The sequence below is a fragment of the Terrapene carolina genome, unplaced genomic scaffold (genome assembly GCF_002925995.2).
Source record: "Terrapene carolina triunguis isolate 2854851 unplaced genomic scaffold, T_m_triunguis-2.0 Scaffold69, whole genome shotgun sequence".
Taxonomy (NCBI): domain Eukaryota; kingdom Metazoa; phylum Chordata; order Testudines; family Emydidae; genus Terrapene; species Terrapene triunguis.
This window is the reverse complement of record NW_020664420.1, coordinates 3,737,988-3,755,489: the sequence shown is the minus strand read 5'-3', so window position 1 is coordinate 3,755,489 and position 17,502 is coordinate 3,737,988. Positions and strand designations below refer to the sequence as shown.

Below are 17,502 nucleotides of genomic sequence, written 5' to 3'. Positions count from 1 at the left end.
TCCTTTGAAGCTCACAGCTTCCAACTGTCAGCCACAGCACACGGTCCCCAAAAGGGTGCTGTATTTTGTTAAAGCTTCATGCTAGCTTTCAAACATTAATTTAAATCTGATAAAAATGAAATGAACACAGACTGAGGCCCATCCAGGAAATAAGTAAAACAGAGCATTAGGTCAGAGATTCATTCCATATCAAAATCCATACTCTGCATTAATGCTTAAGTGCATCATTTAACAAAATCAGAGTTTATACATTGGCTCAGTTTTCTCTCCAGCCATTTAATGTTGTTTTCTGTTGATTGCTGTGTTTTAATTTAACAAAGGTTTTAATTTAATAACAGTGATACCAGTTTCACCTTTAGAAGTAACAACAAATGATAATGTAATTATGAGAGAGGGGCTTTGGGTAAATGTCAAATTCCAGATGGTGGGTATTTATTGAATGTAAGGAAGTTAAACCAAGATCTTTCAACAGTGATTTTCAACCTGTGGTCGGTGGACCCCTGGGAATCTGCAGACTATGTCTAAGGTTTCCAAAGGGGTCCATGCCTCTATTCAAATTTTTTTAAGGGGTCTGCAAATGAAAAAAAGGTTGAAAACCATTGTCTTACAACACTCTTCCAGACACAAGTAATTTGGAAACTCTTCAGACTTGTTAAACTTAATGTAGATACCAGATTATCATAAATGGTGTGTGACTAACTCAAGTTACCTGAAGTTCAGTCAAGACCATGGACCTACATTTTATTTGCCATAAATTGAAATGTGTACAGACATCGTAACTGGTTTGGTCCCCAAATCCTTTTACTACACCAGCCTGTTTGAGGTCTAATAAAACAGCAGAAACACATACATACTATGCTAATTATGTTTTTATACTCATAATAAAATATTATCAGGTGGACTTAGAGAGGCAGGCTGTAAAAATGTTATGCAATTAGGGAAATTATAAATTAAATGCTGGAAGCCTCACATTCTTCAGTAAACAAATCTGACATACTGGAACTCTAGCTAAATCTCTGCAATTCAAGAACTGTGTTTGACCAGATTCAGGGCGACAACTAAGAAATAAAACAATACAATTATTCATATCACACACGTTCCAACTTCACAAAACCTTGACAACTATGAAAATGGGGTGCTAATTGTGACCGGCTATGGTTAAGGTTGCATGACACTTCCCATAGTAATGTCACTTCCAACTGTTTGCAGCTTTAGAAAATGATTACCTTTCAGGCTCAAAAATCTCAATGCTAGGCTTACGTCCAAGGAACATTTTATTGGGGGGAGGGGAGAGAGAGAGAGAATAAGAAAATGTTCCTCTGTTTGAATGTATGACGAAAAATACTCTTTCCTCATAATAAAATAGGTCAACTTTATAGAAGTAACAATTGAAGGTAGAAAGCGGATATTTGGCTTGGAGATAGTTCTAACTGAAGTGAATGCCTTTAAGCCTCTCAGAAAATTAGCTTTGTTTTTTTGGAGTTATGAGCCTTTGAAAATCATTCTGTGAAATGCAGAACGTTTTGCATGGGTAACTGCCAAGTTCATAAAGGAGGCAGCTAAGAAGGTCATACTCTGTTAGCTGGAAAACTAAGTTACAGCTGCATGTTCCACTCCTGTCCCTATAAAAATACCCTCTCCAAGGAAGTGTGCACAGGTTTGGGAGTCTAGTGGTCTAAAGTTCTGTTCCCATCTCCCCAGCTGATTGGCTTTAATCCTCTGCCCTTATTTATTGAAGCCTCATACACTTTGGAAAGTAATACATACTATCCACCTTTTAGAGAGAATAACTGAAGTGAAGCTAACGTTTTCAGAATTTGCCTCTTTATTTTAGGTCCCCAATGTTAGACTAAGTACCTAGATATTCAGAGATGCTGAGTTTCTGGATCTCAGATTGACTTCAACTGTTATATAATTAACAATGCAAAGAAGCTGCAATCAGGAATAGGGAGCCTTTTTGTTAAGTGTTATACAAAGAACATGTCTAAGGGTGTACTGGCTCTTTAAAGACTGCCCAAATCAAGGTCCAGTACACTCCTGTTACTGTTAAAGCCCACATCAAATGTATTCCGGGACATGCAAATTCTAGGGTGCTTAGGCTGAGAGCAAAAGCTTCTTGGAAAGGGGTTAGGACAGAGGTGGGCAAATTTTTTGGCCCGAGGGCCACATCGGGGTTGCGAAAAGGTATGGAGGGCCGGGTAGGGAAGGCTATGCCTCCCCAAACAGCCTGCCCCCTACCCCCTATCCGTCCCCTCCCACTTTCCACCCCGACTGCCCCCCTCAGAACCCCTGGCCCATCCAACCCCCACTCCCTGTCCCCTGACCGCCCCCTCCCGGAACCCCCTACCCCTAACTGCCCCCTGAAACTCCACCCCCTATCCACCGCCACCCGCCCCTTTTGGAATGTGGCCCTGCGAACAAGGGCAGAGGACTCAGGAGGAGCAGGGGCAGCCGCGCAGCCAGAGAGAAGTGGTGTTTTCCCCTTCAAAGCGCCGCTTCTCTCCGGCTGGCTGCGCGGCTACCCCGTGCTACTCCTGAGTCCTCTGGCCATGTTCCCCACGTTCCCCCGACCCCTGCCTGCTCCCCTGCCCCCACAGAGTAGCCCCTCCCCCCTGTGGGGGGTGCGCCGGTGCTGAGCTGCCCGAGTGCCCGGCCCTGGGGCCCCCTGTTGTTGGGGGGCCCTGTGCCAGGGCACCCTGTGTTCACTGGTAAATCTGCCCCTGAGCCGCGCTGCCTGGCCAGAGCCAGCCATGCTGCTGACACAGCGAGCTGAGGCTGCAGGGAAAGGGGGACAGCAGGGGAGGGGCCAGGGCCAGCCAGAAGCTCAGGGGCCAGGCAGGACGGCCCCGCGGGCAGGATGCGGCCTGCGGCCCGTTGTTTGCCCACCTCTGGGTTAGGACCATAAGTAACCTTCTCAGAATAGGGAGAGAACATGAAGTGAAGTGACTCCAGCTGAGAGGAAACCATGGAGGGAGCCTATAGGGGAAAAAAAAGCTTGTGGAATAGCCTAAGAGGAGGGCAAGAACTCTGGGAAGGGATGTGTGTGTTTAGTAAAGAACTGCCTGTGAACCCCTGCATGGGTTCATGAAAGTTTAGCAATGCACCAAGGGCTGAAGGTTTGTGGACTTCAGTTCTGTTGGACTCTTGTTTACCTCAAAAAGGGAAGAGGTAACGTTTTGCCAGAGGGCTAAACTACCCTACCAGGTAGGGTTACCATACATCCGGATTTTCCCGAACATGTCCGGCTTTTTGGGCCTCAAATCCCCGTCCGGGAGGAAATCCCAAAAAGCCGGACATGTCCGGGAAAATAGAGAGGGAGGGAGGAAGGGGCCGGCGGTACTCGGCCAGGGGCCGGAGATGCTGGGGCCGGCGGTGCGGGGCCGGGGAGGCCGGGGGTGCTCGGCCGGGGCAGCCGGGGGTGCTGGGCCGGCGGTGCTCGGCCGCCCGAGCCGAGCCGGGCGGGATACGCCGGGGCCAGAGCCTCTTGGCCTGGGCCGGCCGGCTGCCGAAGGAAGCCGCCTGGCCGGGGGGGCTGGACTGGGCCGCGCCGCCTGCTCGCTCCCCCCCGCCCCATCCCCATCCCCAGCTTACCTGCTGCCTGCCTGATTCAGGCTTCCCGCGAATCAAATGTTCGCGGGAAGCAGGGGAGGGGGAGGGGCAGGGGGGCGAAGCATTCAGGGGAGGGGGAGGGGCGGGGCCGAGAAGGGGCGGGGCTGGGAGGGGGAAAGGGCGGGGCGGGGGCGGAGTGGGGGCGGGGCTGGGGCCCCGTGGAGTGTCCTCGTTTTGGACACTTAAAATATGGTATCCCTACTACCAGGAAGAGTGTAACTGAGATAACGACCATGCTTAACTACAGAGAGATAAACCACTACAACTATATTATATGGTCACTGCCTCTAAGACCTTACAAGCTACAGTAATTAAGATAGGATGCAACCAGTTTAACAAACAATAGGGTACCGAAGGATAGATAGGAAGAATGAGTTTTAAAAGGATAGCTCCATATTTACAAAGGCTTGCTAGTGCACCATTTGGCGAGTCCAATTCAATTGTAAACATTTTGCCTATTGTTTTTAAAACATTTGCCCATTTCCGTTTCTCTAAAACTTCTACCATTGCCTATTTCCTTTTTTAAAAAAAGTTTTGCTTATGAAAGTTTCCAGAATCTCTCTCTCTCAATTTCAATGTACAGGTTTTTTTAAACATGTATTTCAGATCATTTTTATATCTTTGCGTGGATGATTATAACGACATGAGTTAGAAACATCGAGAAAAAATATTAAGGATTCTAGACATGTATTTAAGATTCTAGGAATTGACAGGACGACACATGGAACCACTTTTACACCAAACAGTAGTAGAACCACAGGAATGAGCAGGGATACCTTGCTGTAATAATCAAGATTGTTGAATATCAATATAACTAGTACTAAAAAACATGTTCAAATTTGTACTGTATTTTGGAATGCAGTTGAGTGTATAATAGCTGCCAAATCTGTCTGCAAAAAGTCTTTTTACAACAGGCACACAATTAATAGATCCTGAAATTGCTTTGAGATTGTGTGAAAGAGCCTATGAAAAATTAAACAATTTTATAAAGAACAATTAGGATTTTTGGAGCCAGCATTACTTTCTAATTAGTAATTACCCATTAATTTTATCATTGTTTTTCTAACATCTCAGCTAAAACTTGAAAGTTGTCAGTGTCAAATTTCCTGATTTGGGGACAAAATTAATTAGAGGCAGTTACAATAAGCAACTCAATTTCATTTTAATCTGCTGAGTGTTGCTTTCCAGCAATGCACATTTTAGTCAACCAATTTTGTAACTAACAAAACTTGTAGCAGTCCTTAATTTGCACAAAACAGGAATTTCAATATTACTGTTGTGTTTGTACATTAGCCTGTAAAGAAAAAATAATTCATTTCCATGCCACTTTTATTTATGAATTTGTTTTCCCTTCAGAACTCAGAAACAATTCTATTACAATGAAACACACAAGATTTAGAATAGGCACAGCAGTATAAAATGAGAAGCTGAGAAAAAATGTATTGTGTATAAGAATATTGGTATTTAACTGCAATTAATAGACTCCCATTATATACATCTCTAAAAAGGGCCCCTCCACTGACATCAGTACCCAACATACACCCTGTGAAATAAGTATTTAATATTGTGCATGATAAAGTCTGCTCCCTACTTGCTACTTCACTAATACGTTCAATCTCGAGCTATAAATTACTAACAAGTCAACTTTAGATCATCTGATGTAGTCTTAATATTAAAACAAAACAAAAAAAGGCAGTCTAATCCAAAACTATAATTTGTTGGATGTTACAGTGTCCATAAAGTAAAATTCAACAAAACATTACGCCAAGATATATTTGCAAAGTAACAATATAGCAGTATTTGATGATTTAAAAAAAAGAAAAATTACCTGTTTTTGTTAGCAAGAGATTATCCAGATGCCTGTCTCCAACTCCAAGGATATAGGTAATAACACAATAACCAGCTGCAATGACAAGTAAATTATAAACAATCAAACATATTCCATATCCTGGATATTGTGTGTTCCATACTGTTCAGAGTAGTAGGTTTGTCATTAGCTTAATTCTTGAAAAATGGATAAACTGGGAAATCAAGAACACAGTGAGGTATAAAGAGCAACTTTTGAAATAAAACGAAATGCATAGAGAAAAGTAGTAGGTATCTTCTTATGTATTAATGTAAGCCTAAAATCTAATACCGTGTAGTTGTATGTACATTTACAAGGCTACATATGCTTAAAATCTGAAGGTCACCTTATTTCTTCTAACATTAGATCAGTATGGGATGATTTAATACACCATGAAACTGAAACTAAAACACATATTTTAAAGTCCTGCATATAGTATCGCTTACCACAATTTTATTTGCCAGCGTTATACTGCTTTCACACTTGGCTCCTGTAATCTAATGGTGACAGTGAAGTTACAACTAAGTCATCAATGAGTCCCTAATGCCAACAATGCTCACAATATTAACATTAGAAATGGTGGAAAAAATTTCACTGGAATAATTTTTCTGACAAAAAAACCCAAGTTGGAAGAGCGTCTAGCTTGTGAGTAATAACACCTGAGGTTTCAAGAGGGAGACCAGTGCAGCAGCCTTTCAAAACTTTCTGTAATCTGCCTGCAACAATATCTAGGGTGAGAAATACTATTTGTAACCAATTTCTTTATTGAAACTAGCTTAGTTTGCATGTTTGGTTTCATTTGCTTAGTAATCGGCTTTGTTCTGTTTGCTACCTCTCTTACCAATTAAAATCTGCCTTTTGTAGTTAATAAAATTTGTTTTGTTTATAATATAACCCAGTTTCAGTAATTTCTGACTTGGGGGGAGGGCTAGAAGTTGTGCATACCTTCTTCCACACTGAGGGAGGAGGCAGATTTCATAATATACCTTTGGGTCTGCATTCCAAAGGAGGTGGACACCTGAGTGCTGAAGCAAGTCCCTTAAACTGAGTCTTCCCAGAGCTGATCTGCAGCTGGGTGTGGCCCTGCCTGTGTGCGTGTTAAAGGAGGCTTTAATAGCCTGGCTCAGCAAGACAGGTTAAAGGGGGCCCATGCTGGCAGAACAGGTAGACTCAGTGGTATCTCAGCACATCAGGTGACTTCCTAAGGGGCATAACCCATCACACTGGCCTCATGTTGTTAGGCAGGAAAATAGATTTCCCAAACATATCTTGCAATCATGTAAGTGTTCATTGGTTATCCAATATTTATCAGTATCACTGTGCTACTATATTACTTAAATGATGAATTCCTCTCATTTCAGGTACTTGAAAAATGTGAAAAATTAAAAATATCAATCATTGTTTTTTAATAAATTCTACCAACAATGCATTTGAACATTACTAAGTCTACAGGTCCAATAGTGGCACACTACTGTCCTTTGTGCCAATAGTGGCACATCTAATCAGCAAGTAAACATTTGTAATAACTTACCACAGCTTTTAACATAAGTGTCCATCACCTCTGCACTTATCCCATTAGGACCAGTCTCACTTGGTGCATGTTTTCTGAAGAAATTCTGGAAGGACATCAAAACACTTACTTGCCCCATAAAGCTTTGAACTAACTTCAGGGCAGATAAAAAAGTTAGCAGTTTATGTCCTTGGTAAATCTATTACCATACTCTGTGAAGAGACACTTCTGGTATCAATCTTGCGACTTATAAGAATGTCAAGGTTGAATTCAATAATGTGTTATGTTCAAAGTTGTCAGATAACGTTAAACAAAAAAAATGTAGCAAGTTATGTTTTCATGCTACGGTTTAGATCTTTGTTCGCATTTTCTTATTCACCAAAGCAGAAACAGATTTAAAATCGCTATCACAAACTGAAGTGCTCTTCCTTTAAAATAACCCATAAAATTACATTTGCATTGCAGAGTTATTGCGTAATTACCATGAGCATCAAAAATGCTTCCATAGTAAATATATTTTTCTGCTAGACTAGAAAAAGCTAAACAGCACTAGCAATTCAAATTAATCTAAAAGTTGAGTAACATCTTAGGATAATGTGATGAACATTAGACAAACTATGCACTAATACTTTATGTCCCTTACTTCTACTCAAAATAAACAAGTCTAGTAGTTTTACAGAAATAGTCACAAGGTTTAAAGTTGAAATTTGGAATGGAATTAAGCCTTTATAGAGATAGTCCATAACTGCCTTCTGGAGGAAACTGGTTTTGATTTTGCCAAGTTAGGAACATTTGAAAATCATGTACTGAGCTTGAGCAGTGGAGTTTTTTCATGAAGTAATCACCTAAAGAAAAGCTATTCAAAGATGTCAAGTATCAGAGGGGTAGCCGTGTTAGTCTGGATCTGTAAAAAGTAACAAAGAGTAACATGCATCTGACGAAGTGGATATTCACCCACGAAAGCTTACGCTCCAATACATCTGTCAGTCTATAAGGTGCCACAGGACTCTTTGTTACCATTCAAGGATGTGCAGCAAAGTTATCAGTTAACTGGCTAGTACCCTATCTTACTGAAAATGGTCAGGATACAGAAGTGAAGGGCCCTTGTCGATATTGTAAGGTATAAAAGTGCAGGCTTTTGAAGTGCTGTACAGCAGAAAGTCCTGCTCTGGTATGTCTTGGGAATTTAGTATGTAGTGTAGAATCCCAGGATATTAGAGAGAGAATGTGGGTGAGGGGATATATTTTATTGGACCAACCACTGTCTGGTGGCGAGACAAGCTTTTGAGCCACACAGAGCTCTTCTTCAGATAAACATACTCAGTGTCACATCTAAAATGCAAGGTGGAACAAATTGTTCAGCATAAATAGTTAGCACATATTCTAATCTAAGGGACCATTCAAGGTAGAGTGGCCTGTGACCTCTGCAGTCCCAGGACAAAAAGAGGGGGTTAGAAGGTTATAGATTGTTGTAATAACCCAGGGGTCAGCAACCTTTCAGAAGTGGTGTGCCAAGTCTTCATTTATTCACTCTAATTTAAGGTTTCACGTGCCAGTCATACATTTTAACGTTTTTAGGTCTTTTTCTAAAAGTCTATAATATATAACTAAACTATTGCTGTATGTAAAGTAAATAAGGTTTTTAAAATGTTTAAGAAGCTTCATTTAAAATTAAATTAAAATGCAGCGCCCCCCGGACCGGTGGCCAGGACCCGGGCAGCGTGAGTGCCACTGAAAATCAGCTCGGGTGCTGCCTTCGGCACGCATGCCATAGGTTGCCTACCACTGTAATAAGCCATAAATCCCATGTCTGTGTTCAGTCCATGATTTTTAATGTTTAGCAGAGTTATGAATTTAAGCTCCCAGGCTCATCTTTTGAAAGCGTTGTGCGGGTTTCCTTTGAGGACAAGGACAGATGGGTCAGACAAAGTAATTGTTTTATGAAAAGTGTTCACCCACAGGTCATATGGTGTTTTTGTCTTATTTTCCTGTGAGAGTTCATTCAGGAATGCAGTGAAGGAGGAGAAGCGGAGCTGAGCTGTGTGCTCGTGGGAGGAGGAGGAGGCGGAGCGGAGGTGAGCTGGGGTGGGGAGCGGTTCCTCTTCGCCCCCCCCTTACTTGCTGCGGCCCCCCTGCCCCAGCTCACCTCTGCCTCCACCTCCTCCCACGAGCACGCCGCTCAGCTCCGCTTCTCCTCCCTCCCAGGCTTGCCGGGCCAAACAGCTGATTGGCGTGGCAAGCCGGTAAAAGCGGTTCCTCTCCCTATCCCGATGTAACACGGTCTCACCTATAAAACAGTGAGATTTTTTGGCTCCCAAGGACCGCGTTATATCGGGGTAGAGGTGTACCACGTATGGATTCCAGTGTGAGGTAGTAGGTGACAACTAAGGGTGTACAGTTGGAGGGGGTATTATTTCTGTATTGAAGCAGGTTCTCAGAGTATTTGGGTGGTGCGTTCCATGATGCAATCTACTTCTCTGGTGAAGTATGTTTGGTTGGTGGTTTTGAGCATGTTAAGGTGTATAACCTGGACTTTCTCGTGGAGCATATTCTGTAATATCCGAGTGTCTGTAGATAACAGATTTCTTAGGGTGTTTGGGTAGTTACTGGATCTATGAAGGTAGGTGTGCTGATGAGTGGGTTTCTTGTACATGGTTGTCCGTAGGGTTCCATTGTTGAAGCTGATTGTGGTGTCCAGGAAGTTGATGCTAGTGTGGGAGTTTTCAGTAACAAAAAGCACTGGTATGTATCTCAACTGACTGTTCTAAAGTTTTTGCTACTATGAACTCCTATAACAGACCTAAAACTAGAAAACAAAGCAGTACAGAACAAGACCAATAACTATCAGTTACTACTTGAGTCTTGCCCTGAATTCTTCAACAATATTAATTTTACAGTCATTAAATATCCATGCTGCATACTCATGCAAAAAATCTGCAATATGAAGACACTGTTCCCAAATGAATGAAAAAAGAAGAGACACCAGATCATATACCTGTATACTTTCTTCAGTAGCAAGAACTTCAGCAACAGGGACTGACTGAATAAACTGCATGAAACCTGTGAAAAGAAAGCAGTATCTTCAGTAGTTGAAGCTGTAAAATAAGGAGAACACAACTTTGGTGAAGAAATAAAGCTATGCACCTTTTACTCCACTGCAGTCAGCAAGCAAGGTTTTGCCAGTAAACATTGCCTGCAGTAAATTTTAAATATACTTGTCACAACAACACAACTGCTTGACCAAGGCTGGAAAGATATCTGGCTTGTGAAGGAATCGACCGAAGACAATATCTAGAGTGAGGAATTACTATTTGTAACCAATTTCTTTAGTGAATCAAATTTAGTGCTTTATTTTATTTGCTTGGTAATCTGCTTTGTTCTGTTTGTTACCTCTACCACTTAAAATTCACCTTTTATAGTTAAACTTATTTCTTTTTTATGATATAAAACTCAGTTGATGTAATTTGTAACTGGGGGACAAGAGGTTGTGTAGATCTTCCTCCACATTAAGGGAGGGGGCGAATTTCATAAAACCTTTGGTGCCCACTCCTTTAAGGGCGATAAACCCAGAATGCTGGGGCAAGCCCCTAAGGCTGAATCTTTCCAGAGCGGATCTCTGTCTCTCTGTGCAGCTGGGTGTGGCCCTGCCTGTGTGCTTGGCTGGAAGAGGCTTGTGAGCCTAGCCCAGCAAGACCAGGTAAAGGGGACCCAGGCTGGCAGAATAGGCTGACTCAGTGGCATCCAAGCACATCTGGTGGCATTCAGAGGGGGGCAAACTGTCACACCCTGTTAAGAAGGTAGCCATTATACTCATTTTATGCATGGAGAAGCATATAGAAATTTTACATGACTTGCCCAAGGCTAGGCAGCAAGCTAGCAACAAAGTTGGAGCTATAACTTGAGTCTCTTGATTCCCAGACCTTGCTTCTTGTTATGAATAAAAATAGACCCTACTATAGAAGACTGTACAAATAGTCATCATATGTACTTTACTCAATCTGTTTTAAGGATAGAACAAAATTGTATGAAAACAACAGTAGATTCTAGTGGATTTCAATACAACTGGATCATGAGACATTTTAAAGACGTCAATGGTACAAATATAGGAGAAAGGGGAGGTTGGTTACTTTAACTGTAGGTTCTTCAAGATGTGTGGTGCCTGTCTGAAATCCAAACATGGGTGCACATGCACCAGAGCCAAAACTGTTCAGTAGTGTTTGTTGACCCGCACTTGCATCATCTGCATGTCTGCTACAAAAGGCTGTGCAGGTCAACACCGCTTCAGTACCCCTCTTATCTGAAAGCAAAGGAGTCTGCAGAAGCAGGCTCAAAGGGCAGTGGTGGAATCCAGATAGGGACCACACATCTCAAAGAACCTCTGTTTACAGTAAGTAACCTCCTCCTCCTCTTCTTCAAGTGATGGTCCCTATATGGATTCCAGACATGGGAGAGTGGCGAGCAGTTCTCAGCGTGAAGGTGGGTGCGTGGAGTCGCGTGAAGTCACAGTCTGGAGGACGGCTTGGCTGACAGCCGCATCCATCACCACTGCCGAGGCGATGGCGTAGCAAGTGGTGAAGGTGCTGGTGCACCTCATTGAGGTGATGGCCACTAAGATGATCATCTTCATGGAGAGGTGGGCGAGGGAGCAGATCAGGAGGGGCTCAAAGGGCTGTTTAGTGAGGGCAGAAAGGATGATGTACATATTCCAAGAGGGGTTTCCAGCGGAAAGGCATTGAGCAAGCATTTAAGGAAGCAAACGATGGTCAGGTGAGTGAAGATGGAGGAACAGTCCATGGGGGGTTGGTGGAAGGTGGATCGGAGGACAAACGGAGAGGTGGAGGTCGGTGAACCAGTATTGGCGAGGTCAAAAGGGAGCGATCAAGATGACCATAGTTCAATCTCGTCGTACCTTGCACAGGACTTGCGGGAGCAGAGGGAAGGGTGGAAAGGTGTGCGGACTTCGGAGGTCCAAGGCAGGAGGAGGACGTCGCCCCACAAGCCAATTCCAAGGGTCCCTCTGGAGCAGAAAAGGAGGAATCTGCAGTTCTCCAAGGTCCCAATATGGGGTGCCCCACCGGCGTAAGATGGAGTGAAGCATGGGATCATGGATCTCCCACTTGTGATTCGTGTAGAAGGACCTGCTAAAAGTGTTTGCCAGGAAGGTGCACGGTGTGCAGTGTGATCCCACGCTTGATGCATCAGTTCCAGAGGGGGACGGTTCTGCAAAGAGAGAGGGCAATCTGGCATCACCTTGTTTGTTGATATACACAACTGCCATCATGTAGTCGGAGAGCAGCTGAAGATGCCGGGACCATATGAGAGGGAGGAACGCCTGACAGGCCAGGTGGGCAGTGCAGAGTTCCAAGATGTTGACGTGCATCCTCACCTCTCTGGGTAGTGTGACTATCCAGATGGATGCCCCACCCCTTGAGGGAGGCATCTGTGATGAGAGTGGTGTGGGGAATGGGAGGGGCAAACAGGATGCGGACCAAAACTGTGCACAGGTTGGTCCACCACATGAAGGAGGACAGGACAAGGTGGGAGAGCAGGAGTGGCTTGTCTAAATGGTCCATCTGAGGTCTGTAGATCAACCAGAGACAGAGTTGAAGGCAGCACATAAGGAGGCGGGCATTGGATGTTACAGAGGTGCAGGTCACCAAGCGGCCCAAGAGGGAAAGGCAATTATGGAGTCACATGCTTGGATTGCAGTGTAGCTGCATGATGAGAGAGGTCAGGGTAGCACGAGGAAAGTACGTCCCACAGTAGAGTTCAAGTGCACCCCAGTAAAAGTGATAGCTTGGGTAGGGATAAGGACTGACTTTTCCTCGTTGATACAGATACCCAGGTGAGTGAAGAGATCACAAAGGGCATGGAAAGGAGGCATGTGTGCAACATCGCAACGAGGAGCCAATTGTCCAGGCAGGGAAACACAGAGTGGCAGAGGTGGCGTACGTGGGCGGTGATGTCAGTGAAAATCTTTTTGAACACATGTGGAGTGGTGGCAATATCGACGGCGAGGACCCGGAACTGATAATGGGAGTGCCCCACAGTGAAATGGAGAAATTTCTGATGAGCCAGGTGGATGTCAATGTGAAAATAAGCATCCTACATATTGAGAGCCATGAACCAGAAGCCTCAGGGGTGGGACGGAATAATGGAGGGGGAGCGCGACCATCCGGAATCAGAACTTAAGGTGAGCTTGTTGAGCAACTGGAAGTCCAGATTGGGCCATTGGCCACCCCCTTCTTGGGAATAAGGAAATGGGGGAATAGAACCCTCAGCCCTGATAATGGCAGGAAATATGCTCTATGGCGCCCTTCCAGAGCAGGGCATCTGCTTCCTCTTGTAGGGGCACAGGAGATGGGCATGTGCCAAACTGACTGTGCTGGTTGTATGATGGTCAAGTGGATAGGGAGGGCAGTGTGGGAGGGTCCAGGTGGAAGAAGGATATCCAAGAGTTGGTTTTGCGGGTCCTGGACTTCCTCCACCATAAGGTTGAGAGCCTCCGCCATGCGCCAAAGCAGGTTGTGGTACTGGTGATGGTCATCCGGAGGGGAGAGAGAAGGTGGAATTAGTGCCTTGCCCGGGGGGTATGAGGCAGCTCCAATTGGAACTGGCAGTACCAATTGCACGATGACCTCTTCCTCCTGTTCATCATACCCAGAGGGGACATGGTGCAAGCAGGGGACGGCCAGTAATATGGCAGCAGTGATACCCCACAATCCACGTGGGGTCCCATGGAGGCCAGTAGGGCCAAGCATAGAGTTTGCCACGCATCAGCAGGCCCTGGGGCAATGGAACCATGGCTCAGTGCAAGGGTCACAGACGTATGGCTAGGGTGGGTAGTGCCTGCGATCCGGGCTGTGAGAATGCGCAGGGGAGAAGGGGTCTGGCGTGGAAAACCATTCAGACTCAGAGGATGGATCTGGTAGAGGTGGAGCTGTTGGTGCGTGAGTGGAAGAGAAGCACCACTCCGGAAGGAGTAGGAGAGGTTCATCCGCTGGAGAGGTAAGCTGTGAAGTTTCCGCGGATAAGGAACTGGCATATGAGAGAATGAACTTGGCTGTGGGCATCAGCAGGTCCAGGCGGCCTGGAGTGTGGGAGCCAGGCATGCCACTCCGAAAGGGTCCAGCGGCATAGATGGTGCCGGCGGTGAAGATGGCGGCAGACTGGGAGTCAGGGTGGGAAGCAGCACCTACGGCTTGCATAGGTGTTTCGTTTTATACTCTGTCCGGGGCTTCTTGGGAGCCGCAGCAGCCGGCTCGGCGTGGTACTTCTCACCTGACTGGGCATGGCTCAGGGAGGCAACGCTGTGCTTAGAAGCAGTCCCCATCGGGGAGGCGCCCTGATGTCCATGTCTGGGTTCCTAATGCTCACAGTGGGGCTTCAGCGGATGCAGCAGTACTGAGGGTTCCAATACACGGGAGGAAGCCAGAGGGTCACTCACCAGTAGCCATGGGTACCATTCCGGTGGATCCATCAGTCCCGGATCCAACTGCACACCTGGGTACAGAGCTTCCTCCAAGAGAAATGTGAGGAGGCAAAGTCCCCTACCCTACCAAGTCCGAGCTGGGAATGAGCGGCAGATGGAACAGCAGATGATGATGTGGACTTCGCCGAGACAGTAGACACTGCTGGTGCTCAATGCCCATGGAGAAGGAGTGCAGGCATGAAGCAAGGTTCTTCAAGCTGGCTTGTCGGGGCATAATACCAAGAGTATGGGTAAAGGAGGGACTGTCTCCCCTCCAGGAGAAGAAGTCTGATAGGGGAGCCTAACTAACTAAAACTGTACAAGAACTACTATATACAATGAGAACATGCTAACAATTATATACAGGTGAGAATAAACAGATAAGAGTTCTCTTAGCATAGCTAAGAGCAGCGAGGAACAGGGGTTCCAACTCTGGCCATGCGGTGGTAAGACGGAACTGGAACGGCATCGACCCGGACGTCCACTTATAGCTCTTGCACACGGCACACATGCACACCCATGTCTGGAATCCATATGGGGACCATCACTCAAAGAACTTCTTACTAATTTTCATCCTAAATTTAGTTGTAAGGTCTCCTATTATGGAGATTTAACTAGTTCTACTAAGCATAACACAGTACATTTACTATTACTCAATGAAATCTCAACACTTGTCAAAATAAGTTATTGAAGTGCAATTCATAATGTAACATCTTTACTTTTTGTCGGTCCCAGCCCAAGCCCGAATGACTACACTGCGGTTTTTAGCCCCACAGTCCGAGCCCCGCGAGCCCAAGTATGCTGATCTGGGCCAGCTTCAGCCATGCCACCATTTTTTTTTATTGCTGTGTAGAAGTATCCTCAAAGATCAGAGAGGGAACAGAGGTGCAGCTAGCTCTGAAACAATGACAACCAGTATTTCACAATTTGTCCTAGGTTTTCATTGCAGTAGGTGAGGCAAAACAAGCACTTGACAATAAAGCTGGAAAAGAGAAATAGAAGGTAAAGAATAAACACTAATCTGCTTTTAAGCAAGTTGCCCAAGTTTGTTATAAAGAAATCCTACAACCTGAAGTCAGCTGTATTCTCCTGTGACACTAACAAGAAGCTTGGGTTGGATAATATCTGCATCCAGGTACGTGAAACTGAGGAAGACAAATACCTGATTTTCAATGTTTTTTAAAAAAGAAATAACCTTACCATGCTTTGTACTAGTAGCCAGCACCTTATATGGTGTCAGCTTCAAATCCAGATTCTCCTTACGTAACAGCTGGAAAGAAAACACAAACATGAGTGGAACAGTTAAAAATAATCAAGCATTTTTAAAAAGAGGCTAGGTTGTGAAGTGGTTTAATACATTAACTTATTCCTTTTTGAGGAAATTTAGTTCAGACCTGTCATAAGTGAAAGTCTTTTTGCTCATATCTTCTTAGTCCATAGAGGACATTAAAACAATATTTGTAAGAATGGGAATTCTTTGGAATGAAACAGCTACAATAAAAGAGTACTGAATTAAGCTGCATTAATATCTTGTGTTTTCTGGGTTTTAACTAAGAGCAATTCCCTCAGCTTGTATAAACAATAAAACAGATGTTTAATAGTGAGATTAAGAAACACTTGATTAATGCTCATCACCTTGTCCATGAGTGAAATAATTTGAAGAATAAGTTGATCTTGACGTAAATCATCACCATGTTTAAATATTACAGGATATTTGCCTCCATCTTCTGTCTTGAAGAATAACTGGGCAGGCATTAGGGCACTCTGGAAAAGGAAATTTGCCATGAACCAGTACACTAGAACAAATCGAATACTCAACTTCGCTGAAACAAATCTAAGTTGGGAATCCTTCTCTACATGTGAGTAAATTCATTTGTAATAGTTTCTCTCATTTGCTTTTTAGCCTTCTAGCCTAATACACCCCAAGTATCTAAATCTAGGTACTAAATTAAATTTTCAATAAAAATCAGAAGAGACTATCTTGTTAGTTTATGGTTTAGTTTCTAGCAGACTTGCCACTTCCTCACCCAAATGTTTGAATGCAGGTAGACATCTGCAAAATGGTGGGTTTTGCAATAGGCTCTGAAGACTGCTCCACTAGGGATCATTTGGAACTCAAATATTATGTTCCATAGTTTATGACTCTGCATCAAGAACGTACTGCCCCCACTTACCAGAAGTTTGACCATAGGACTTCCAGGTTTTATGCAATTTCTAGATTCCATTCATCCACAGAGGATATAGCACTCCATGGGAAATCTGAGAGAAGTAGTAAGACAAATCGAACGGACCCTGGTAGATTTTTTTTTTTAAATCATTCTATCCTCTAATTCGGGGTAAATGCAGAAATTAAGTTTGTTCACATCTGATCCAAACTTTGAAGCACCATACAAAGGGAGCAAAACATTTTAAACTCACCAGAAGAGGAAAAAAAACAAAAACAGGAAGACTCAATAACTACATTATACATGTCAAAGAAATGCTAGGGATAGGACATTTTCAAAGCAATTAACTGCTTTCTCAATTAATTTAGCAAAAGTAACAATTTTAAATGGTCTTTTAAAAGAACTAATTTAATTCTGTTTGCAGTTTCACCCCTCATAAAATGAGCTGCAGATCAATTATCTACATGAATAAATTTATCTACTGTAATTCATCAAGCCTCTCAAATAAAAATGAAATAAAAATCAGGTACACAATAGAGATTTTTAATTGATCAATTTCACTAGAGTTGTTTGCAGTAAGTGCTCTGAGGCTGTGGTTTTCACATCATCTACTGCTACCTTACTTTTTCTCTTAAAAATATAGTTCCTTATTCTTCTACACAAGGACTTAATGAGGTTGTAGAAAAAAGCTATGACTGAGGCCAAAAGATGCTACTTAGACTCAAAAGCACAGAGGCCCCATCCTTCCTCAAGACATGTTTTTCTGGTTCTGCAGAGCTTGCTAGTTACTGACTAGTCTCCAACCTCTTTCTTGGGGGAGGAGATTGAGAAGATGGTGGCCACTCAATTCTAAGTGCACTTGGACACCGATGGCACCTTCTGAAAGACTGGATCTAAATTC

At 43.9% G+C, this 17,502-nt stretch overlaps 1 protein-coding gene across 3 annotated transcripts in view; it reads right to left on the bottom strand.

Moving 5' to 3' along the window:
* Positions 1-17,502, bottom strand: part of PIK3C3 (phosphatidylinositol 3-kinase catalytic subunit type 3) — a 147,294-nt gene that overhangs the window by 60,233 nt on the left and 69,559 nt on the right. For all 3 annotated transcript variants that reach the window (XM_026649295.2, XM_026649296.2, XM_026649297.2), the window contains 5 exons: positions 16,072-16,200; positions 15,637-15,706; positions 9,961-10,025; positions 6,987-7,071; positions 5,438-5,512 (listed from right to left, as the gene is read on the bottom strand). In XM_026649295.2, coding sequence (XP_026505080.1) covers positions 5,438-5,512; positions 6,987-7,071; positions 9,961-10,025; positions 15,637-15,706; positions 16,072-16,200 — 424 coding nt within the window. The remainder of the gene's footprint in view (positions 1-5,437; positions 5,513-6,986; positions 7,072-9,960; positions 10,026-15,636; positions 15,707-16,071; positions 16,201-17,502) is intronic.